We start from the raw sequence: 26569 nt of genomic DNA, 5'->3' as shown, positions 1-26569 counted from the left end.
TTTGAACATGAAGTCTTTCTTCAGGCAGCTGCTTTCATTAACTAGTTCCCTGCCCTACCTTCGATGGTTTTTGAGAACTGCAATAAGCCCTTCCACCTAGTACTGGGAGCAGGTAACCTGTGGGCAAATCTAGTAGAAAAACTAAGATACAGAGTGAAATCAACAAGAACCCTATGTGATCTTTCATGTCACATCGACCTTCCTTTTGGGGTCCAAGTAGGAGGCACATTCTGCAGCTCCAACTTCTTGTTCATAAGTTAGCTCTGTAGATTTATTTTTGACCTGGTCACCTGCTTTTCCACTTCAGTGACCCCTTCTAACATTTCTCCACTTGTCCACTTGTCTCAATCCTGTCTCTGTCCCACTGCCTTTCTACTATAACTGGTCCCTTCAGCTCCCTTTCCCATTCTCACCAATGATGATGATGAAAAAAAAAACCAAGGATCGTATGAATCTTATTAAAAACAAACAAAATCAAGCTTGAATCTTTGATGTTTTAGTCACTTCTGGAGAAAGACCCAAAAGAACACATTCTAAGAAATATTAATGTTTCCTATTCCCAAGGCTACTAGTTAAAAGTAAAAGGGACTGTTTTGTTCTGAAGGCCTCAATAAATAAAATCAGTTTGCTTTGCACAGATGGACTGAAATTTCTCCCAGTTTGAAGGTTTGCATGAAAAATCTAGCTTATTAAATGTTAAATCAGAGATTAAATACTTGACCTTTTTTTTGGGTCGCACCACACAGCTTGTGGGATCTTAGTTCTCTGACCAGGGATTGAACCTGGGCCACAGCAGTGAAAGCACTGAGTCCTAACCTCCAGGTCGCAGGGAATTCCCCAACAATGGAACTTTTAAAAACATGTTTTTTTAAACCTCTACAAGATGTTTTCTCCTTGTTGTGGACACCATGGCTTTTTAGTGAAAAAAAAATCTAAGTGACTAGAACATGTAAAGGAGTTTAATATGACATTTCTGCTGTTTAGTCACTAAGTCATGGCTGACGCTTTTGTGACCTTATGGACTGTAACCCACCAGGCTCCTCTGTCCATGGGATTTCCCAGGCAAGAATACTGGAGTGGGTTGCCATTTCCCCCTGCAGGGGATTTTGCTAACCCAGGGATTGGACCTGTCTCTCCTGCATTGGCAGGTGGATTCTTTAGTGCTGAGCCACCAGGAAAGCCCCTTAATGAGACATGGACATCACTAAACAAGTGATTCTTCAATTTCTTCAGCATTTCAAATAATATCATTTCAATAGTGGGACAAAAATGAGACCCTAAACTAAGATTAACGGGTCTAGACTACTCAGAGAAGTTTGTTCATGATTACCACAGAGTATCCAACCAACTGGAAGCAAATTCACTGGCAAGTACTATAACACCTGCAGAGTAACACAAGGTCTAGAACAGAGCTTACATAGAGTATGTGTCTGTGGCAGACTGACTGCAGCAATGGTTTCAATTTTTCACACTTCTCTGTGTCTATTTCTCTCACACTAACTCTGGACGTAATCGTGTGATTTGCTTTAGTTAAGGGGACAGCACTAAGTGTGAGGAAAGTGGAGGCCTGCACATGTATCAATACTTGCAGGTTTCACTTCCTCTCTTGGGCTTGGGCCACCACCATGGGAACTTGTCTGACCCAGGCTGTGAGAGCGCTGGGAGAGACTCATGGAATAGAGCTGAGCTGACTTAGCCGAAGGCATCCTAAACCAGCCAGGCCCTGGCTGATTTGCCAAGCAATGGCAGATGCGTAAGTCAGCCCAGCTTACTCAAATCAAAACTGCCTACATGCATGAGAAATAATAAATTGTTATGGTTCTCGGCTATGGGGTTTAGGGATGGCTTGCTACACAACATTACTGTGATTGCTGCTGCTGCTGCTGCTGCGTCGCTTCAGTCGTGTCCAACTCTGTGCGACCCCATGGACTGCAGCCCACCAGGCTTCCCCGTCCCTGGGATTCTCCAGGCAAGAACACTGGAGTGGGTTGCCATTTCCTTCTCCAATGCTTGAAAGTGGAAGGTGAAAGTGAAGTCGCTCAGTCGTGTCTGACTCTTAGCGACCCCATGGACTGCAGCCCACCAGGCTCCTCCATCCATGGGATTTTCCAGGCAACAGTACTGGAGTGGGGTGCCATTGCCTTCACAGATACAGTATTCAGTGCTTTCTCTGCTCATTCAAAGAATGACTAATTCATAGACATTTACACAGGGTTTTCACATAAAACTGCTATTTACTCTGAAACAAAGAACCTTGTGTACTGTCCAGAGTGGGAAAATTTTCTATTAAAAATTCTATCTATAAAAATACTAACTGTAGCACCTATTTACAGGCAACAGATTTCTGTTCATCCTTTAAGTCTTACCTGCTCTGTGAAGACTTCCTCATTACCCTGGGCAGGGTTTTTTTCCTCCAGGCTTCAAGGTGTCTTACACAGACTTCTAGCAATGTACTTGGATTTGTATTATAATGGACTATTTGAATTTCCCTCCTTCCATGGACTAGGCTATGCACTTCTTACTGTTCTCAGAGTACAAAGATCCTTCTATCTTTGTACTCTGAGAACAGTGCCTGGTACATATTAAATGTATCAACTCAATGAACATTGAAGGAATGAATGAACGACAGATGCAAAGAAAAGTGAGACATGGACTCTGCCAGTAGGAACTCAAACAATTAGCATTAAAAAGTGATAGGCAAAGGAAGAGTTACACTGTAAGGTGACAAAATGCCACAATAAAGTATGCAAAGTGTTTATATGTAGCAACTAATATTTTTGAGTGTGGAGGGAAGAGGGCTAAGCAGACAAGATTTTAAAGAGGTACCATCTAAGCCAGAATTTGGATAGGGGTTTTGGTATTCTGTGGTGGGGTGGGATTTCACAGGTGTGCGGGTAAAAGGGAGTTCTGATTTGTAATATTTGCTGATATGTATGGCATAAATACCCCCAACATGGCTGCTTTTCAAGTTAAAAACTGGCTTGCAAAATTCCTGAATATTTAACAACTGACCAGTTCTCCCTAGCAGGTAGGAGTTGGCTCTAGCCTACTACTGGATGGGAACGATAGGATGGATTTAGGGAGCAGGAATTCCAGGAGCACAATGGGTGGTACAGCCACAACTAACTAACAAAACACACAGCCAATCTGGGAAGTAAAAGTACTAACCTGCAGAACTGTCAAGGAGGGAAGAGTTAGGACCAAGAAAAGCTTAAGTACACTAGGCTGAGGAACATGAACTATATCTTATGGGTGAGCCACTGAAGAGTTTCAAGGAAGGGAGTGTTGTGATCATATCTGATATTTAAAGAGGTCACCCTAGAAGAAGTGGAGATAGTAAAAAAAAAGAGGAGAAAGTAGAGACAGGGAAGCTACCTGGGCAGCTATTGTAGTAGTTCCCCAAAATGGTATAAAGGCCTGAAACAGGCTATAACTGAGGGTCTGGAAAGGAGGCCCATTTAAGACATATTCCACAGGCAAATCTTTAGGGTTTTATGGCTAGTTGTTCTTTGTTTTTGTGGGAGGTGGTGAGAAAGAAGAAATAGTAGACAATACCTTTTAGGTTTTTAGTTTGTGTATCTGGGAGGACTGTACTTGAACAACCAAGTGAGGAATATAAGAAAGATGCTAAGTTTTTCTCTGGGGATGAGTGTATGTGTGGCGTTGTGTAGCAGTAGCGTGGAGGGAAGGAGAGGTAGGGAAGATAAGTTAGTTTGGCTGATTTATTGGGGCAATCAAAGCAATCAGGGTAGATGAGATTCAGTTCAGTTCAGTTGCTCAGTTGTGTCCAACTCTTTGCAACACCATGGACTGCAGCACGCCAGGCCTCCCTGTCCATCACCAACTCCTGGAGTTGACTCAAACTCATGTCCATTGAGTTGGTGATTCCATCCAACCATCTCATCCTGTCGTCCCCTTCTCCTCCTGCTTTCAATCTTTCCCAGCATCAGGGTCTTTTCCATTGAGTCAGTTCTTCATATCAGGTGGCCAAAATATTGAAGTTTCAGCTTCAACATTAGTGCTTCCAAAGAATATTCAGGACTGACTTCCTTTAAGATGGACTGGTTGGATCTCCTTGCAGTCCAAAGGACTCTTAAGAGTCTTCTCCAATACCACAGTTCAAAAGGATCAATTCTTCAGCACTCAGTTTTCTTTATAGTCCAACTCTCAAATCCATACATGACTACTGGAAAAACCATAGCCTTGCCTAGACAGACCTTTGTTGGCAAAGTAATGTCTCTGCTTTTTAATACGCTGTGTAGATTGGTCATAACTTTTCTCCCAAGGAGTGTCTTTTAATTTCATGGCTGCAGTCACCATCTGCAGTGATTTTGGAGCCCCCAAAAATAAAGTTTGCACTGTTTCCCCACCTATTTGCCATGAAGTGATGGGACCAGATGCCATGATCTTAGTTTTCTGAATGTTGAATTTTAAGCCAGCTTTTTCACTTTCCTCTTTCAAGAGGCTCTTTAGTTCTTTGCTTTTTGCCATAAGGGTGGTGTCATCTGCATATCTGAGGTTACTGATATTTCTCCTGGCAATGTTGATTCCAGCTTGTGCTTCATCCAGCCCAGGGTTTCTCATGATGTATTCTGCATATAAGCTAAATACGGAGGGTGACAGTATACAGCCTTGACGTACCCCTTTCCCGATCTGGAACCAGTCTGTTGTTCCATGTCCAGTTCTAATTGTTGCTTCTTGACCTGCATATAGATTTCTCAAGATGCAGGTAAGGTGGTCTGGTATTCCCATCTCTTTAAGAATTTTCCAGAGTTTGTGGTGATCCACAAAGTCAAAGGCTTTGGCATAGTCAATAAAGCAGAAACATATGTTTTTCTGGAACTCTCTTGCTCTTTCGATAATCCAGCAGATGTTGGCAATTTGATCTCTGGTTCCTCTGCCTTTTCTAAATCCAGCTTGAACACCTGGAAGTCCACGGTTCATGTACTGTTGAAGCCTGGCTTGGAGAATTTTGAGCATTACTTTACTAGCGTGTGAGATGAATGTAACTGTGCAGTAGTTTGAGCATTCTTTGGCACTGCCTTTCTTTGAGATTGGAATGAAAAGTGACTTTTTTCCAGCCCTGTGACCATTGCTGAGTTTTCCAAATTTGCTGGCATATTGAGTGCAGCACTTTTACAGCAGTAGATGAGACTGCCTAGATAGAAAAACCTGGCCATTTGGATTAGATGGGGTCATAATCTAATCAGACTTGATCAGATTTCCCTTTGGGGATGATCTTATTCAGTTCACTTCTGAGAAGAATGGACTAATGAGGAAATACATAAGCTCATCAGACCAAATGGGAGCTATTCCATTTAGCTTCTATTCCATTTAATTCCATTAGCTTCCCCAATACAAAATATGACAAAACCAAAGAGCATACAAATGGAGAATAATCAAGATTTTATACTATCTTAAGCCAGTACTGCAGGACCTAATAGGTTTCGCTCTTTTTGGAGCTCATCAGCTGCAGGTAACGGCTCAGATGTAGTCCCATACAGCATACCTGTAGAGCATTTTACCATTACAAAGCCTCCCATTCACCATCTTCTATTTATTATATTCTGACAATCCTTGGCGTTTCCTTGGTACTAACTAAAAGAAGCTTTACATTTAGGTGCTAAAGGCTCTGCTGAGGCAAAGTAATCACATGACTCTTATTGTTAAAATTCCCCAAAGTCAACTGTCCACAGCCTAGGCTGTTATCTGCCATTCAAGGAGAAGGCCTACTGTATTCTTGGAACTACTGCAGCACAGATCCAATCACACCGAGGCACAGGCCTCGAGCTGAGAATACTGCTGATCCCTGCCCTCCCAGCTCTAAATTTTGGGAGATATTTTTTCATCCCTTTTCCTTTATGCTTCTGGTAGTAAATCTAGAATCAAAGTTAATTTGAGAGAAAAGGAACAAAATAAAATTAAAATAGAAATCTTTAAAGCAGAATATTTATTGTGACATTTCCTGATGATACACTACATACCATACAGACACACATAAAAATGCACCAAACAGTGGCATCTGGGGTACCATGAAGTGTGTGGTAAGCTACCACCTGTGCACAGAAGGGTGGAAAAGAACGTGTACATATTTACTTTCATGTGCATAAAGTCTCTCTGGTGACTTTAGGAACTGGGTGGCTGTGGTATAAGAGATAGGAAAGAGACTTTATTGTATATGGTTTTGAATTCTGAACATGTGAATACTAAAAAAAAAAAATGAAATTTAACACATACCTGCACTCTTCTCTTATGCATTTAGCTGTGTGTTCATATGACATTGCTGACAGAACTGAGCTTGGAACTCACAAGGCTGACCATCTTTGTTCTTGTGGTTCTGAGAGCCTCTTTTTAACATCCTCAGAGTCTTAACTTTACCTCAGTATTCCCACTGAGAACCAGAGTCCCAGGACATAGCATTATTTTAGTTTTCTTCAGCAACAATTTAGTTTAAAACTTTAAATGGCTTAACTTAAAAAAAAATCCTCACAAAAATATCTTCTTCTGGCTTTCCTTCCTAGTTTCTCACCTTCCTTAATGAAATAACAGCAAATAACGAGTGAAGGAAGCTAGGAAGAAAATAGAGAACTGAAAATTGTATTTTTGATAAGGATATAAAGAAAAGCATAGAGAAGGATCTGTGAAAGAAGGAATAAACAAGTAAAAGTCTGATGATAAATTTGCAACACTCTATTTCAGTGGTTCATGCAGCAAATGGAAAGGTATATGTATTTATGGCCATTATGTTAAGAGAATGGCAGGTAAGGTCTGACATAAAGGCATGACACAGGTTTAAGAAGCTAAAACTAAAATTTGTCTCATCATGTTAGAGACATTGCCAGGTCTCTGGAAATATACCAGCCTCACATCATCTTGATGTTTATTCTGACATTCAAGAAAATAACTACCAACAGCCAATTTTTGTTTTTAACCACCATCTTGGTGGCTAGAAGAAAATGTTTTCAGCTATCCTGTAGACAAAGACTATGCATAAAGTTTCACACCTTGTGGAATATATGACTACGTTTTTACTTTAGTTCTAATCAGCCAATTTGCCCTAGGGTGGCTAAACTAGTATGGCTCTACTTTATATCCACCATCTGTTCTGATTATTAGTGCTTTCATTCTAGTTGTTGAATATTTTAAATGTCATCCCTGGTCTAATATCACACATGAATAGACGTGGCCTGATCAATACTTCTAGGGTTAAGACCAAGTTTGTGAAAACATATGGTGAACCTAGAACTGAGCATGCCGGTGACACTTGAACATGTCCATGACAGAGTTATCAAGCTACTGGTTAATCCCGGCAACTCTAGCCAAATGTGTGTGATTCTGAAAGAAGTACTCTCAAATACTGAAGGAAGTATTCTTTCTCAGGTATTACTCAGAATAAAAGAACTACAGAGACAAGTCTCTGCAGACTCTCTAGTCTCCTGTCCCATTGCAGAAATCTCCTCCACAGTGTGTTTATCCAGTAAATCTTTGCTTGAACACTTGCAGTAATAAGAATTTCTCTTTTTCTTGGAATATCTCAATCCACTATTTTCAATGAACATAGAAAGGATCCTCCTACTGGAATGTCAGTAGGAGGATTGGCTTCTCCTCTTTCCATTCCCTAAAAATGCAATTTTCAAAATCAGCTCTCCCTTTTTTCTACACTTCCTCTTTCACAGAGCTTTCCTTCACTCTTGAGATTCAAGAGTTACTTTATGGTTGACTTTGGGCATGATCTCTCATTTTTAGTCTGGTATTCCTAACTACCTCTGTGTGTGTGAGTGCTCAGTCACTAAGCCGTGTCCAACTCTTTGAGACCCTATGGACTGCAATCCACCAGGCTCCTCTGTCCATGGAATTTCCCAGGCAAGAATACTGGAATGGGTTGCCATTTCTTTCTCCAGGGAATCTTTCCGACTCAGGGAGCTAACCCACATCTCTTGCATTATTGGCAGATTCTTCACCACTGAGCCACCTGGGAAGTCCAACTTAACCTCTGAGATATGCGATTTTTACATTTAAAAAAGACCTAACACTCAATATACTTCTATTTCTTTAAAATCCCTTCCCATGCTATCTTTGCTGTGTATTTTCTTTTTTAAAAATTCAATATTATTATTGTTTTCATATAACTTGTATGTTTTAATTTAGTCCCTTTGTATTTTTATTGTTCTCATTTTCCTTTGCATCTCAAATAATTATAGGTATTTTAGAACTTCCTTTAGAGAAGGACTTTTAGAAACGGTGCAGTAACAGCAATTCTTTGTCTTTGTTGTCTAGAAACACCTTAATTTTGCCTTCTTTCTTGAAAAATATTTTTGCTGGATATGATAGTTATTTTCTCTCAGAACATTTTAGGTATCATTCTACTGTCCCTGGCTTCCTCTGTTGCTTTGAAAAGTCAGCTGTTGAACTCCTTTGAAGACAATGTCTTTTTTTTTTTTTTTTCCTGACTGTTTTTAAAATCTTTGGCTATGAAGTATGTCTGCAATGTATGGATTAAAAAAAAAAAAATCCTGCCAGATTCTTCTTGGGCCTGTGTTTTTTCTCCTTCCTCTAGTATTCCAATTAGAACACTCATATCCTCTATGTCCCTTAAGTCTCTTTCAGCCTATCCCACTGAGCTGCTTTTTCACATAGCTTCTTTAGTCCTATCTTCCAATTCATTAATTGTTTCTTATACTTCCCTGAACATCATCTCCTATACTCAGTTCATCATAACAAATCCTGAATGATGGACTCTTATCTTCAAATCTCTGATTTATTCCCAAATATTTGACTCTATCGCTATCATCCTAGTTGTGGGCCATATTTGTTTTTAGCTAAGTTAGAGAAATTTGGGGGATCTAAAACTTAGCTTGCACCTAAGACTTAAAGCTTTCTAAAATATTGACTTATTTGTTATGCTGATCTCTTATCACAGAATCTTTATTATCTCCTTCTACTTAATAATGACTGACCCCCAAAATATAATTTTTCCAGGATCTGGTCCCACTTTACCTATCCAAGCAGAATTCTCAGCCCTAAATAGGCCTACCTTCTTTTTACCCCCCTGTACAAGCCATGTGCACGTTTGCTAACATGCTTTTGATACAGTCTCCTAACCCAAATTATATAAATCCTTTCAGGCCTCTCTTTTGCAGTTTCTCCTGATAACTCCCAGTATGCTCAGTCCGCTTTCTCATTTGCTTGAGCCCTTGTGTGTTCAGTACATATTTTAATTATCTTGACTCAATTAGATATAATTCTTTAGTATTTGAAGTTGAGCTATATGTAGCTTAACCATAATTCTAACCTAGATCTGATCCAAAGTTTTTATATAATTTTACTTATTTTTGGCCAAGCCATGTGGCTATGTGGGATCTTAGTTCCCCAACCAGGGATGAAACCCATGGTCCCTGCAGGGGAAGCATGGAGTCCTAATCACTGGATGGCCAGGGAATTCCCAAAAGTTTGCTTTCTAATAAAATAAAATTGCCTTTCACTATTCAATAAATATTTGTTGACTTGTGTAAAAAAGAAACCAGATGTTGCAAAATCATATATGAAAATGCTTTACATTTAACTAGTTTATCTTAGCTTAGCTGGAACAAAGTAATCTTAAATGGCATTACAATTTTTAAACTTTATTCATTTAAATATATTTCTCAGGAAATCTCCTCAAAGGGGATTCTGCAGCAGTTTATCAGTGAAGATAAACATTAGCTCCTTTGAAAATGACCATTCATTCTCTGACTCTCTAGTCAAATTACGCAACTCCATCCTTTAGAGTAAATGTTAACCCCTAAAATTGTAAACCTAAAGTAATAGCTTACATATTTGGAAGTTCACTTCCAGGGGCCACTCCAGTGTTAAGGAAAAGGTACTAAAAACCTAGTTTTATGTTTTATAAACTATTCTCATGTTGATAAACAACTGATCCAGTTAAAATAGGTTGCACTACACCAAAGTTACCCACTTCACTTTATAACAAATGGCCATTACGTCTACACTAGAGTTTAACAATCTAATGAGAGTGACTGTTATTTGGGGTTTATAATGCAGAACCTTCTTTCCATGTTTAAGTGCTCTTGCTCTCTTTTTATTTGTAAATAACATATAAAATATAAAATAGAATCTCAAATTATCTTGATAATGTGTACAGTCAGTGTTTTACATATGTAAACATAATATATATATAACATATATATATTTTACATATATATATATTACATATAGATTTTATTTTTATATATATGTGAAAAAACCATCTTGACATGTACATTTTTGGAAGATATTAATAGTTGCTTAATTCTAGGCCAAATAAGGAGAGACTGAAAAAGAGAAACTACTCTTAGTATTTCTCTCATAGGACAGTGATTATCTCTCTTACCTTTCCTGTCCCGTCCTTCATCAACACATACTGGCAGACTTCCTAGGTCAATGCAGAAATCCAGACAAGAGAAGGAAGCACACTAAAATAGTGGAGGACAGGCTACAGGAGATGGACAGTGTCAGTGTCATGGACATCATGTGGGAGAAAAGAAGGAATCGTCACAGTTAGTCACTTTGTTTAAGAGAAACTAAAACAGTTACTTCAGTGGTAGAGAGAAAAGAAAAAAAGAAAGATCTTTCTACTTCTTTGTAGAAAGTCTCTTTTCAATAAGAACAGAGAAGAACTGCAGTTAATTTGGAAATTTGTCTTCAGAGAAACAGATAAAACCTAGCAATAGTATAAAGGAACAAAAGATAAATAAGACTTTTTTTTCGATTAAAAAATATTGAGAGATTATTTATAGGCTTTGAGAAAAGAAAAAAAAATCAGAACTATAATTTAGAAGCAGTGAAGAGGCTGTTCTATTTTTCTTCTCCAGGAGAATACAGACTATTAAAAGCAATAGGAATCCCAATGTTTATATATAAAAATGATGAATGAGTATACAGCTTTATACTATGAAAAAACATATTGTCACATTTAACAATGAAGTTCTAGAAACTGACCAAATTTTAGTATCAGTGAGGAGATTTTATTTCACATCAGGGACAATCTTTTGCACATACTTACATGATGTGAAATACTTCCTATACCTCTGCCCCTCCTCAACCTGTGTCCCCATGCCCCACTCAATCTATCAATAAGTACTACAGTGCTTGAAATACCACTGCTAGGAAGAGTCCCTCGAGATTTAAACAGCCTTTGAAATTTAGTATATACCTCTCCCCTCCAATGTACGATGCTAGGAAAGTATGAAGTTACTCACGCTAGCAATGTGATTGTTTCTTCCAATTAGAAGTAGTTCATAAAGGTGGATACCTGGATGAATCAAGGTATAGGAAAAGGGGCAAAAGAAGATATGGAACCTAAGGAAAACTATTTTACAACCTAAGATACAACCAGTAGCTATATTATGAAAACACAGGTTAAAGCTTCTGTATGTGTGATTTAGGCATTTCTTTCAAATTAATGCTTAACTGCAACAAGTTAAAGTCATAACATTTCTAAACAAAGTAAATGACATTTTCCTGAAGATTATCTTTTCTATCAAGTAAAAGGTAATTTATTTAACAATGAATTCATTTTTAAAACTTGATTCTATCAATTCTGATAACATCTGATTTGTTTATCCACATTTGTGAAAATGCATACCTCATATTCTTTTCTGCAAACTCTGGAAATATCATTTTTTGACGATGCCTAAAAGATAACAAATTCATCAATTAATTTATTACACATGCTCTTCAGTATGAAACCAAAAAGAATACAAACATAAGTATATGTAATTGCTGGCACAGCAGTCTTTACTTCATCAAGGAAAACCTCATGCTCAAATATTATCCAAACAAATCTCATATAATTTTTTAAACAAGCATTAGCTCCAGATATGCTAGAATTTCATTCTTCTATGGCTTTAATCTCACATAATGACACAGTCCTTTTGTTATTTCAGAAACTAGATAAGTTTGAAGGAAATGTAAATCAGAGGACTTTTTTTAAAAAGTCTAAATTCCATTCTGTAACAAATTTTCTTGTGAAGCTCTGCCGCAGTGAATTTTCTTATGAAGTTCTGCCAGGGCATTTATAGTTTGCTTTTTCTTTAACCCTTCATATTCTAAGTTCCCATATGAACCCATATCCTCAGAAAAAATCCATACCTAACAGAGGAGACAACTAAAGAAGGAAAGGCAATGCCAGGCAATTAATTAATAAAAGTTATTTTTATGTAATTTTCTTAACAAGTTTATGAAGAAGAAATTAACCCTTCTACAGATGAGGAAACGGACACACAGAGAAACAACATGATTTACTGAAGTATATACTTTCCATAAAAAACAAGCCAAAACACATCTGCTGAGGGGTGGCTGTTCTTCCACATGATAACAGTCCCCACTTAGAAATACAGTCCCAGAGCCATGGGCTCTGGTTCCTTTTTCTATTTCCTCCACTTCTATCACCTAGGCTCACGCAGTTCTTAATAGATCAGCTGACGAGGACAGGGAAAGCAAGCAGCAGAATGGACTGGCAACTATTCTGTGTCTCACGAGATACACTACAGTTCAAATCCTGTACAACTCAGTTTCATCTCAATGCCTGCAGGAGAACAGCAGATAGTTAGGCTGTGTGCTGCCCAAAGAGTGTGGTTCAGTAGTCTGTATGAAAGTGAAGGTGTTTCATATACTCCTGTTCAAAGACCAGTCACTAGAAGAAGAAAATAAGACAAGGCTTTGCAGCTGCAGTTTCAGGGCCACTTAAGTTTCCCAGTTAAGAGTGCTCCCACCACTTGGAGTTAGAGGAGCCTGGAGACCAGTTTTACCACAGCACTCTGACGAATCACCATGAGCATATAGTGAGGAAGAGTTCAGGGGTCTAACTTGATTCAGATCTGAGATACATCAAATCAGAGAGGAGTCATAATTCACTGTAGGAGTCATGCTCACCTGAGGAGCAGAGAAGGAATAAAGAACAGAGAGTAAATCCATGATGAAAGACAGAGGGAAGATAAAAGCTAAATAAGCCAACTGTGTCAACTGCTTTCATCCAAGCACACCTGAAATTTATACCACTATTTGGAGTTGTTTAGCACTGATTAAGCATGACCATAGGCAGAGTACAAAAGTCCTTGATTTCAATAACATTTTTTCTTTGTGTGGCAGAGAGAAGTTAAAGCACAAGAGAAGGCTGAGTGTCTTACATGCAGCAGACATAACTGAAAAAGCAGCATGTCTAAAAGGAAATAGTCTATGCAAGGAATGCTAAATTTGCAGCTGCTATGGGTCACCTCTCCAGAAATAGGCAAGATCCAGGACACAGCTAAAACGCAAACTACACTGCACTCTGCTTAAGAGCCTCATTGCTAAGTGTTACCTGCTTGCATGCCTGTCGACATTCCAAGGTAATAGCCAGTTCACAGCAGCCTAAGCCAACCCAGCCATCAGACTTCTTAAACACACCTTAAAAACAAAATGTTCAAATGTTTTGGTCATAAGAAGTGACAAAACAAACTGGTTCAAGGATACCACTCAAGTCAAAGCAAGTTTCCGTAAGAAAACTAGCTTAGATAGCAGGGTCTCAAAAGTATGAAGCCCCTCCTCCCACCCTGACTCTCAATGCTATCTAGTCTTCTCAGGGTCTCTTCTCCCTGCTCACCTTAAATTCTCTTTAGCTCATTCTCACTCTAAGGTGGACAGAATCTCCAGAGGACATACGGGTTAAGGAAAGCAATGACTTCTTTCACCTCTGGACTGTGAACCAGAGGCAGGACTCCCATTAATAACTTAATAAGCAAGCAAACAAAATAGGGCATGAGTATTATTATATTCAAAATACCTAGAATAGCATAAAACCCATGATGCTGTTTAACAACTGATACTTAGTAAACAAACAGGAACATCTCCTGTGAGCCATGACTGAATTTGATAGGTACACTTTACTGTGGGGCAAAATGACTATACTGATGCAATTTATGCACAGTAGCTATTTCTCCAACCAAATCACAGTGATACCAAAAGGTGGTAAAATTATAAAGAGTTCTAATGCAATTTTAAGATCCCTTTTTGCAGTTATAAATGTCAATGAATAACTCCTAGATGAAATTAGGAGATATAAACAATGATTATGATAAAAGAAAAAATTTACTTGTAGGAATGCTGTAAATTCCTTATCTCTTTTAAGAAATGCTTTATGCTGCTTCCATGTAATACACAGATCTGCAAATTCACATGTACATTAAATTATTTCCATTTGAAAAAAATGTCAGGGATTCAAGGCAATAGGTAACATGGTACTCTATACGAAACTAAGACCTAATATAAAAAACAGAAGCATTCCACTAAAAAAACAAACAAAAGCAAACAAATGGCCCATGGACAGACAAAGCTCTCAAAATATAATCATAAACCATCCCAACTGTTCAAACTGGCTAAGAATACCGCATATCATAAGATTCTATATCCCTATATGTTTAAATGGTATTAAAGGGCAGCAGACTCCCATCTAGTCCCACTGCCCAGCATAGTTTCCTCTTGATCTTTGCTGCTTGCTACTCAGAATTGCACATATTCTATAAATAATTTTGAATGGAACCAATGTAGGTCATAAACTCGGTGAGCTTTTATACCATTCAGTATACTGCTATTTTCACATATCCAGTACCTTTTGTGTGTTAGTTGCTTAGTTATGTCTGACTCTTTGCAACTCCATGGACTGAAGCCCTCCAGGCTCCTCTGTCCATGGAATTCTCCAGGCATGAGTACTGGAGTGGGTTGCCATTCCCTTCTCGAGGGGAGCTTCCCAATCCAGAGATCGAACCTGGGTCTTCCATATTGCAGGCAGATTCTTTACCATCTGAGCCACAAAAGGAGCTCTTACCTCTTAGAAAATATTAGATTATTCAACAAGCAACTACATTCAGTGAACCCTTACTATATACAAAGCCCTTTATCAGGTATTTTGTAGGCTAACAAATAGATAAAAATATATGATTTATCCCTTTATGGAGATTACAGTTTGGTAGGAACAATACACACACATATATAATTATAGACACTAGGTAGAGGGATAATTAGGAAAACAAGCAAGGATGTGAGCAATTCCAAGACGGAAATAGTTCAATTTGTTTGAAATGAAAACTTTCAACAGTGTGAAAACCTTTAGAATTCAGAGAAATGTAAGCTATACTCCCTTTTTTCAAGGCACTGGCTTTAACCAGGACTGGAAAACGAGCTCTAATCCTAGGAGATTGGGAATGCCAGACAGGGAGTTTGGGCTTTATTCCGACTGAAGTGGATAGCCCCTGAGGGAGTTTTTTTGAAGAGGGTGGGGAAGACAGCTATGGTGTGTTGAAGCATGAGTTATGAAGTTACTGCAAAAATCTACCCCAAAAGTGTAATAATAAAGGCTTGAACTAGGAATAGCAAGGATGGATGCAAGATTTTACAAGAGGGTGAATGAAGCTAAAAAGAAAAAACATTCAGAGATAATGACTTGAGGGTTTCCAGTCTAGTGTCATTCATAACAAAAAGCAATTATAAGATGAGTTTGGTTTTGAGTCATGCTACCTGGATGCAGAGATCCAAGTAGAGAAGACTCGAAGTCATGAATAATAACTTGTATTTGAAAATTATCTTCTCAGAGCTGATTAGATAAGAGTTCTGGGAAGGAATATGGTACCAGGGTGAGTGTAGAGAAAGAAGGGAAGAGGACCACACACAGGAATAGCCATGGTAGTTACAGGGGTGATGGTGTGTGTGTGTGGAGGTGGGGGTGATGCGTGGGGATAAGAGAGGACAAAGTCACAAGGTCAAGGTGAAGTCACAAGGAGTTAGTGGTCAATGTATCAACTATTACATGGAAGTCAAAAAGAACAAGTACTGAGAAAAAGCTGTAAGATCTAGGAACCAAGAGATCCTGGTGATCTTTCAAAGCCCAGTTTCAACAGAACAGCAGCTGAAGTGGAAACAAGAGTACCATAAAGGATTGAGTGAATGAGAATAAATTATACATTTGAAAATTTGGATGCCTCCAAGAAGGAGAGGATAGAAATCCAAGGGTATATATTAGGTTACAGGACTATGACACAAATTTTACAATCACAAAATAAGTTTTAATGTTATACTATTGCTTACCTGGCAAAGATGAATTCATACAACTCCAAATGTCAACCTAAAATTGTAATCATCAAAAGATTTTAACGTAGAAAACCAGTTTCAAAATACGATTTCTACAGAAATTACGTATAGCTAATTTGATTATGTGTGTCTGTATACAATCAATGATGTAGAAGCATCAACCAGCTATTTGGGGAAGAAAAAATAGAAATGAGATGTGAAAATACTGCTTGTTGTTTTCTCAACTTCCCATCTGGGATACGAAGGACAAGTATGGTTACTCAGGATGTTTACTGGAATAACTGTTTCCAAGCACAGAGATAAAAGTGCCTGTTGAGTGACTGAAGTAAAATATGTCAGTCAGAACTGTTTGATCATCAACTTTCCCATTTAACCCAACCTACCTTATCTAAACAGGCTTTCTCATGCCAGTTCAGACTTTTTTAGCTTGGCCATGAGCATCCCAAACACGGGATGGTCCATGCATTAGAGACATTTTAAGTTACATGATTCAGACAGGCATGCAATGTATTTTTAGTATACCAGAAAATGAGAAGACAGAAGTAATGAGAAATTACACATTTTCCCTTACCCTAAATCTGACTTTTTAAAAATTAATATAAATATAAGATTTAGTTATAGTTTTCATAAAATTGTCAAAATAGTAAGTAAAATTCTCAATTTCAGAGAAACTATTATTATGAAATTTAAAGACTAGAACATATTTTTATATAATACTGTTTTTATACCTACATCAAAAATAACAAAAGATGAAAGACAATATTCCATCCAGCAATTTGTATGAAGATCTTTTTAAAGTATCCAGTTAAATCTAACATTTTACTTTGACCACAAACCCCAATCACACTGAAAAATTTGTTAAAGCAAAAGTAACTCAATAGAGTGCTTCATTAGACAAAAACTTCCATAGTTAAGTGGAACAATACCTACCATTGTTTCAGGGCAATAATCTGGGGCTCGCTGCAACAGATGTTTTAGTCGCGATTCACTTTTTGAGGAAAATATCTACTTGACAAAAAAAAAGTTTTATGGCATTTTTTCAATAAGAAAATGGAAGAGGTAAATTTTTTTATCCTCTAGGTTTATCAGTTGTCTAGAATATTTTCCAATTTCCCTTCATAAATGTGCTTTATTGTAAAACATCAGTCCTGACTTCTTATATAAATTCAAATTGTAAAAGTTTTAATTCCAAATCTCTAACTGCCTTCACACAGTGGTTTTCACTGATAATTCAGCAACTTACCCCACTATCATCTTCCTAACTTTCTACAGCCATCAAGTGCATTAGTATTCACTCCAAATCAAAACCTAAATATCAGTAGAATACCCTTTCTCTATTCCTTGCTGGTTGAAGATTAAAGATTCCTTATTCCTGGCAATTCTTCTGTCAGTGAGCTCTGCCAGTTTTAGCATCCTAGCCTCTCACTCCTCCGGTGACTGGGATGACTGACTTACCTGATTGTTGAGTCTGACCAGGGAAAGTGAATCCAATTCTTACCTCTATTCCTCTGCAAGTAAGTAGTCTATCTGGAGTTTAGTGCATACCTGGAGATAAATGCTATCTACATTCAGCGTTTGTGTAACCAGAAATAAAGTAATTTGGTCAGGGAAGAACTTGGTCAGGGAAGAATTTTTTTTATTAGGATGACTATAGTATTCACTTACTTTGCTATATTATAGAATTTCAAACACTTTAGATTTTAAGAAATTAGTCCTTGCCTGTTGCAAGTACCTCATAAAAATAATTTACCCTATGGAACATTAGTGGAAAAAATAAGAGGAAACAAGGCAAAAAGTCAGGAAAGGAGTGCTTCCAAAAGTAAGAGAGTTACTTTAAAAGCTCTTATGCTGACACCATCAAGAGGCCATTTTTGCTTTTAAAAAGCTATTGTTCTGGCAGTAAATTTGCAGAAAACTTAATCTGCTATAGTGTTTTGACATGAATTCTCTAGCAGCTATTTAGGTAAGACATCTTGTTATACTTAGAGTATCTTGAAAAATCTTTTTAATCTATGTTAGGTAGTGCTCTCATTTTTAGGAAGTAATAAAATCCAGGTTATTACTTGAAAACTCCTCAAAAGATGATTGAGGTCATTAATTCTCAACTGGTAAGGCTACAACTACACTATCAAGATGATGAAAGAAAGGTAAGACATTATGAACAGCTATTGTCTCAGTGGAACTTGCCTTAGAAAGGTTCAAGCAGAACTACAGAAATGTTTCAAAGGTAGGAAATCAGTCCTGAATATTCATTGGAAGGACTGATGCTGAAGCTGAAACTCCAATACTTTGGCCACCTGATGCAAAAAACTGACTCATCTGAAAAGACCCTGATGCTGGAAAAGACTGATGGCAGGAGGAGAAGGGGACGACAGAGGATGAGATGGTTGGATGGCATCACTGACTCAATGGACGTGAGTTTGAGTAAACTCTGGGAGTTGGTGATGGACAGGGAGGCCTGGTGTGCTGCAGTCCATGGGCTCCCAAAGAGTCGGACATGACTGAGCGACTGGACTGAGCGACTGAACTTAACTGAGTACAATGAACACCCACATAAGCCTTCATCTAAATTCACCTATTATTAACATTTGCTTTAACTTTCTCTACATATGCACGTTATTTTTATTACTTTGATGAAACATTTAGAATTCATTACAGACATGATCATTCATTCCTAAATTCCAGCATGTATCTTCTAAGAATAAGGACACCATCCTAACTAACCACAGTACAATCATCAGATTCAGTTCACAGCACTGGTAGGTATAATATCATTATAGCTCATATTTAAATTTCACCAATTTATCTCAATCACATCCTCTATAGCAGTCTTTTTTTTTTTTTTAATTTCAGGACCCAATACAGAATTATACACTGCATTTAGTTGTCATATCTCTTTAGTTTCCTTTAATCTGGTAGTTTCTTGTGTGTTCTTTGAAGCCTCAGGAACTGCAGCCTGCCAGGCTGCTCCGTCCACGGCATCTTCCGGCCAAGAACACTGCAGTGCACTGCCTTTTCCTACTCCAGGGGATCTTCCCAATCCAGGAATCAAATCCGTCTCTCTTGTGTCTCCTGTATTAGCAGGCGGGTTCTTTACCACTAGCACTACCTAGGAATTCCTGGGACATTTCTTGACCTTTGTTTTTATAACACTGATATCTCTGAAGGGTACAGGCGGTTGTTTTGAGGAATATCCCTCAATCTGGGTTTGCCATATTGTTTCCTCAGGATTCAGGTTATGTATTTTGGGTAGGAATCCCATGTCAGATACTGTGCTCCACCATGTTTGCAGATTCATGTTAACTTGTTCCATTACTGCCGATGTGAACTGACCATTTAAGTGCTGTCCAACAGATTTCTCTGAAACAATTACACTAAATAATATCCTCTATAATTATCATGCAAGCTTACCTGTTCACAAACATCACGGCACATCTGGTTATCCTTTGAATGATTACAACACAGAGCACCTAGGGAGAAAAAACAAACACCTAATATTGCCTACTGTTAAAACACAATGATTAAGCTAAGTCAGATGGTTACACAAACCACTTATCGACAGATTATTACTATTATTATCCATTTTAACTCAACAAACCTTTGTTGTGTACCTATTTCAAGTCAAAGATGGTGCTATTTGAGGACACAATTTTTGCCTTTAAGAAGCTTGCAATCTAACAGGGGAGACTGTCATTTAATAATAATTGCTACTGTGTACTGTGTACTTTTTATGTGTCAGAATTTTACTACTTGTTTTAAGATCATCTCATTCAATCCTCAACAATTATCCTATGGACTATATTCTATTATTATTCCTATAAAGGAAGGTTAAATGATTAAAAGATAATGAATTTTGTTTTGGACATGTTAAATGTAAGTTTCCATTATCTCAGTGAAATAAATAGAGATTAGGTTTGAAAACAAAAAGAGTTGAGGGCTTGAGGTGAGGTTGTATATGTCTCTGAATAGTCACTGTGGAGAACAAAGGAAGCCTATAAATGTTTCTCAAACTTTTTTCTATGAAACACTGTTTCATGATGTGTTAATATCTATTCCTCAAGAGAAAATGTTTCATGTTCAAATAAATTAGGAAACAAAGGATTAAAAAGTTAAAGAGAATTTTTTTTTTAATTATTTTATTTTTATCCCCTGGAGAAGGGAATGGCAACCCACTCCAGTATTCTTGTCTGGAGAATTCCACGGACAGAGGAGCCTGGCAGGGCTAGTCTATGGGGTCGCAAAGAGTCAGAAAGGACTGAGTGACTACACTTTAATGCCATTTTTAATTTATTTTTTTAACACCATAAACATTTTGCATTGGGGTATAGCCGATCTTAAATTCTTAAGAATTTGAGAAATTTCTTTCTCAAATCTGAGAAAATTCTTAAAGAGATGGGAATACCTGACCTGACTCCTAAGAAATCGGTATGCAGGTCAAGAAGCAACAGTTAGAACTGAACATGGAACAACAGACTGGTTCCAAATTGAGAAAGGAGTATGTCAAGGCTGTATACTGTCGCCCTGCTTATTTAACTTACATGCAGAGTACATCATGCAAAATGCTGAGCTGGATGAAGCACAAGCTGGAATCAAGATTGCTGGGAGAAATATCAATAATCTTAGATATGCAGATGACACCACCCTTATGGCGGAAAGCAAAGAAGAACTAAATAGCCTCTTGATGAAAGTGAAAGTGGAGAGTGAAAAAGTTGGCTTAAAACTCAACATTCAGAAAACTAAGATCATGGCATCCGGTCCCATCAATTCATGGCAAATAGATGGGGACAATGGAAACAGTGATAGACTTTATTTTTGGGGGTTCCAAAATCACTGCAGATGGTGACTGAAGCCATGAAATTAAAAGACACTTACTCCTTGGAAGAAAAGCTATGACCAACCTAGGCAGCACATTAAAAAGCAGAGACGTTACTTTGCCAACAAAAGTCCGTCTAGTCAAAGCTATGGTTTTTCCAGTAGTCATGTATGGATTTGAGAGTTGGACTATAAAGAAAGCTGAGCACTGAAGAATTCATGCTTTTGAACTGTGGTGTTGGAGAAGACCGAGAGTCCCTTGGACTGCAAGGAGATTAAACCAGTCAATTCTAAAAGAAATCAACCCTGAATATTCATTGGAAGGACTAATGCTGAAGCTGAAACTCCAATACTTTGGCCACCTGATGCAAAGAACTGACTAATTGGAAAAGACCCTGATGCTGGGAAAGACTGAAGGCAGGAGGAGAAAGGGACAACAGAGGATGAGATGGTTGGATGGCATCACTGACTCAATGGACATGAGTCTGAGTAAGCTCTGGGAGTTGGTGATGGACAGGGAAGCCTGGCATGCTACAGTCCATGGAGTCACAAAGAGTCAGACATGACTGAGCAACTGAACTGAACTGAATAGCCAATCAATAATGTTGTGACAGTTTCAGGTAAACAGTGAAGGGACTCAGTCATACATACATGTATCCATTCTCTCCCAAACCCTGTTCCCATCCAGGATGGCACATAACACTGGGCAGAGTTCCACGTGCTATGCAATTGATTTTTGTTGGTCATCCATTTTAAATATAGTAGGGTGTACATAACTTCCCAAAGTCCTTAATTATCCCTTCACACAACCCCCAACTATAAGTTCATTTTCTAAGTCTGTGAGTCTCTGTTTTGTAAGTAAATTCATTTGTATCATTTCTTTTTAGATTCCACATATAAGGGATGTCATATATTTTTCCTTCTCTGACTTATGACAGTCTCTAGGTCCACCCATGTTGCTGCAAATGGCCTTATTTCATTCTTTTCAATGGCCGAGTAATATTCCAATGTATACATATATGCATGTGTGCGTGTGTGTATATAGATATATACATATATACACCACATCTTCTTTATCCAGTTCTCTGTCAATATTTAAATTCTTTCCATGCCTTGGCTATTGTAAACAGTGCTGCCTTGAACACTGGGGTGCATGTATCTTTTCAGGCCATGTTTTTCTCTCGATATATATCCCTGAGTGGGATTGCAGAGTGATATGATAGCTCTAGTTTAGTTTTTTAAGGAACTCCCATACTGTTCTCCATAGTGGCTGTACCAACTTACATTCCCACCAATAATAGCAAAAGGGTTCCCTTTAAAGAGCATTCTTTACTGGACTTTATGAAACCTTTAATATATTAATATGCTCATTAATCTCCTAAAAAGGATCTAAGTAGACAGATTTCTCAGAGCACAAGATATTTTTCTCATGCCACTTATTTTACATCTCAGCATGCCAATTTGAGAAACATCACAGAAAAGGAAAAATGTTGCCAAGCAGCATTATGGGCCCAGAAAAATTAATAAATCAGTGATATAGATAATCAGCAGGGGTATGTCATTATTCTAGAATGAAGCTAACTGGGAAAAAAGATAAAGCTGAATTGGTCAGGGGCTGTTTATAGAGTGCTAAATCAAAAGTGACAAGGAGATGAAAATATCTCATTTCAGGCAGCTAGATCCAATACAATGCCTACATATGTGTATCAATCTCTTTAAATGAAATCTATATAATCTCAGTATATAAAATAGATGACAGCAGAGCTTTTTTGATTGAAGGTAAGATTGGTATTGGGAAGAAATGAATGAATAAAAAAGGTTATTTTTAGCTCTTACCAACATCCTTTTAAGCTCAAAACTGATATTGTTACTCCATAAAATAATAACAGGGCATATGATATTACTAACATATTGCTACAGTTTAGTTTCATAAAACTATCATGGGGCAGGCTTTCTAATGCTATATGGAAAAAGGTGTCTTAAGCTTTTAACATTTGACTTAAAAATTCTGAAAAAGTGAAAGTGAAGTTGCTCAGTCCTATCTGACTCTTTGCAACCCTATGGACTGTAGCCTGTCAGGCTCCTCCATCCATGGGATTTTCCAGGCAAGAATACTGGAGTGAGTTGCCATTTTCAGTATGTAGAAATTCCATTATGTTTCAGAAATGAAAAAATTCCTTGTTTATAGGCTATAGCTACCTTCTTAGAAGCGTTGTATTCAAGGATGGGCCCAATCACTAATGAGTGTTCCTCACAACACCCCTCTCTTCTCTGCCATGCCACACCGAACCCCTGCCCTTTTAAGATCCTGTTATGTTCTCAGCCTCATTAGAATGAAGAAGACAGGCAAGAAAAGAAAGGTGGGGCCGGGGATCTTCTGTGTGACATCGATGTGATCTTTTGAAGTGCTCAAGTTGTTGCCACTTTCTACTATCTTCTAACACAAAGGTCACAGGAGAGCAGAAAATCCAGCTGATGGAAAGCAAAGATAACTCAGGATAATACATGATCCCCATAAGCACAGGCTTAGCAAAAAGTAAATAGGCAGGCAAAAGTCTGACTTGGGCCTAGGAATTTTTGGAAAAAGTTTCTTGGAGCAAAGGTCTATTTAGAACAGAAACATGAAATATGTCACAATTAAAACTCCAATAACAATGAAAGATTTGTTAAAAATATAAAGATTTATTTTTTTCCTATTTAATGGTGAAGGTCAAATTTATAGTGGGGTGACCCCCAAAGTTAAATTTTTTAAATGATTCACTTTTTCATTAAGAAATCCCAAAACCTGGAAAAGAAGAAAAATGATCTAATATTCCCACTGTCCTGTCAGGACATGTACTGACATTTTTGACATATTTCTTTCTAGTCTTTCCAAAAGCCTTCTGAAATTTCTGACAAAATGGGATTAGAGAGCAGCCTGAAGTCTTCTAGTAGTAATGCCCTTCCCCCTCCTAACCAAGCATTCCTCTGTAATAATACATTTCCTTTCTTGAGAGGAACTGCCACCCTCCTAGAACAGGCTAGGGGACCTATACTATAGCACGTTTTCCAAACTTCATTTTTAACCTTAGTCATCATTATATTTGTATACATTTTTACTTCTTTGAAACAACAAAAACTTACTAGACTCTTAAACACTGCATACTTTTAGAGAAATGTCTACAAATAGACATTAAGTCATATGCCTTCATTAAGAATGAGGGCAAAGGATTCAAATGCAATTAATGTGGCAATTAAAGGTCTTTGTCTTTTCAGAGCTTTTAAAATGGATTAATTGGGTCATTCAACTATTAGAGTACAAAAAACTCTCCAAGGCCTAATGTTTTATACAAAAGAAGACAGTGAATTCTAGAAATGCTTTGTTTTTATAATTTGATTCTAACCTAATTTCTGGTTCTTCAAGAATAGTTTAAAACTCTGGTTATTTTCATAAAATGGAATTGAACAGATAAAGGTAAATTAGTTCAAAATAACACTTGATAATGACAGGATGAAAATAAATAGCACAGATATCATCCTTATTAAAGACATAAGGATGAGTGTAATATTTTGCATTCTTATTTCTAAACTCTGAAAATATAAAATTAATAAAAACCCAAAATTGATTACTAAAAGCCACGTATATTGGGTTTAAGAGGGTATTAGTGCAACCTAGAAATATTCGAGCAGAATTACCCAGTAATTAGAAACATCAAGGGTTGGCTGCTGGTTGGGCCACGTGCCTACTAAAGACAGGCAAGTAAGCGAGAAGCACATGCTCCAGCCACAAGGGAAAAATGCAACTTCTGAGACTAACTAGCATTTAAAAAAACAATTACACACCCTAATCTAAAACTAAAATATTCATAGAATTATAGGATATTTGAAGTTAAAAGAGAATTTGCTACAGAAGCCTCCCCAAACCTCAATTTGGTTAATGAAAAGCCAGTATTGTTTTCTTTTCTAAAGAAAATAAAGATTCTTTCTAATTAATGTATTTTTAGAGAATTACTAAAACAGACTATATATATCCTGCACTACTGAAAGGGAATAAACTAAATCTGAGCTGATACTGCAAAAAGATCATTCCAAATAAAAAAGGTATGTTAATTTAACAAATCTTATTTTCAAATTTTTATTTCCAAAACAGCCTGGAAATTGACCATCCCTTAAAAACATTTAAATGACAACTGCAACTTTAACTTATAAATGCATTCTTACAATTGTCACATTTATCCCTTGGAAGATGGATATGTGCCTATGTATATAGATAAAATATATCACAGCCAAGAAAGAGCCGAAGAGTAAAATGATTATTTATATTCCTACTACCTGGATTCAACACTGCACCTTTTTCTTGACTCATTTACAAGTTACAGATATCCTCCACTGCTTGCCTCAAACTGTAATGCTACAACTGCCAATTAGGTTCATTCTATTCTGTTATCAATATGACTGCCAGGTTAACTTTTTAAATTACTTTTCATGATGTCACTCTTTTAATCAAGGGTCCACAATGGCTTCCTGCTATTTCAGTTCTAAATTTTCTTAAGTCTTCTTCTTACCTCCCCCTCCCTGATCCTCTATTATTTTTAACAAGGAAAGCCTGTATTTATATAATAATACCTTGAACACAGCCTCTGCCTATCATGCTTAGTGCCCTCTTTCCAGCTGACATAAATCCCAAACATCTTTCAAGGCTTAAAATTAAGCCCCATCTCAACTCTAAGTAAGCCTTTATTCTCCAACAACTCCAGGCCATGTTGTTTTTTTGGTTAATGTCCTACTATTCCAGTCAGAACTGAAAACTTTATCACTTAACTCTAATAATTTCATGTGTGTACTAATGGTATTTCCAGACTAAATGGGAACTTCTCGTACACAATTTAGCACAGTGCTCAGCTCAAAAAATTTTCTTATTCACTGGTTAATAAGTAATAATTTCCTACTTATGCAATGTATTTTTAATCAGAAAAAAATGTATGAGAAGTTTATTTCTCCCACATACCACTGTCATACCACATTTCCCATGGTGACCAAGCCATAATTTAGCAAACATCGTCAAAAGACAGGCTGGACCCAATCATATGCACAGGCACAGAGGTACGTACCCAGAGGGTGGTGGGCTCTACAGCTATCAGGTCAAGATGAGCTGGAGCTGAGGAAGTTTTATGGTGTAGAGAAACCATGAGTAAGAAGAGGAAGCTAGTGGTGGAGAATGGGAAAGGCAAGAGATGTACAGAGACAAGCTATGAGAGACAGAGGGAGACTGTCTCTAAAAGTAGTCTTGGCCAGTCAGAATGGCTGCTATCCAAAAGTCTACAAGCAATAAATGCTGGAAAGGGTGTGGAGAAAAGGGAACCCTCTTACATTGTTGGTAGGAATGCAAACTAGTACAGCCACTATGGAGAACAGTGTGGAGATCCCTTAAAAAACTGGAAATAGAACTGCCATACAACCCAACAATCCCACTGCTGGGCATACACACTGAGGAAACCCGAATTGAAAGAGACACGTGTACCCCAATGTTCATCGCAGCACTGTTTATAATAGCAAGGACATGGAAGCAACCTAGATGTCCATCAGCAGACGAATGGATAAGAAAGCTGTGGCACATATACACAATGGAATATTACTCAGCTATTAAAAAGAATACATTTGAATCAGTTCTAATGAG

The 26569-nt window shown here is 37.6% G+C and overlaps 1 protein-coding gene across 4 annotated transcripts in view; it reads right to left on the bottom strand.

The window, feature by feature from the left end:
- The window catches only part of RECK (reversion inducing cysteine rich protein with kazal motifs), an 83790-nt gene that overhangs the window by 49093 nt on the left and 8128 nt on the right, over positions 1-26569 (bottom strand). For 3 of the 4 annotated variants that reach the window (XM_025281712.3, XM_025281713.3, XM_006073594.4), the window contains exons 2-6: positions 19513-19571; positions 17032-17106; positions 16099-16135; positions 13340-13425; positions 11624-11671 (exon numbers count right to left, since the gene is read on the bottom strand). In XM_025281712.3, coding sequence (XP_025137497.2) covers positions 11624-11671; positions 13340-13425; positions 16099-16135; positions 17032-17106; positions 19513-19571 — 305 coding nt within the window. Of the gene's footprint in view, positions 1-10369; positions 10726-11623; positions 11672-13339; positions 13426-16098; positions 16136-17031; positions 17107-19512; positions 19572-26569 lie in introns of those variants that run through there. The other variant, XM_025281714.3, reaches the window with a different exon arrangement.

The sequence above is a fragment of the Bubalus bubalis genome, chromosome 3 (assembly GCF_019923935.1).
Source record: "Bubalus bubalis isolate 160015118507 breed Murrah chromosome 3, NDDB_SH_1, whole genome shotgun sequence".
NCBI classification, from domain to species: Eukaryota; Metazoa; Chordata; class Mammalia; order Artiodactyla; family Bovidae; genus Bubalus; species Bubalus bubalis.
This window is presented reverse-complemented; position numbering and strand designations above follow the sequence as displayed.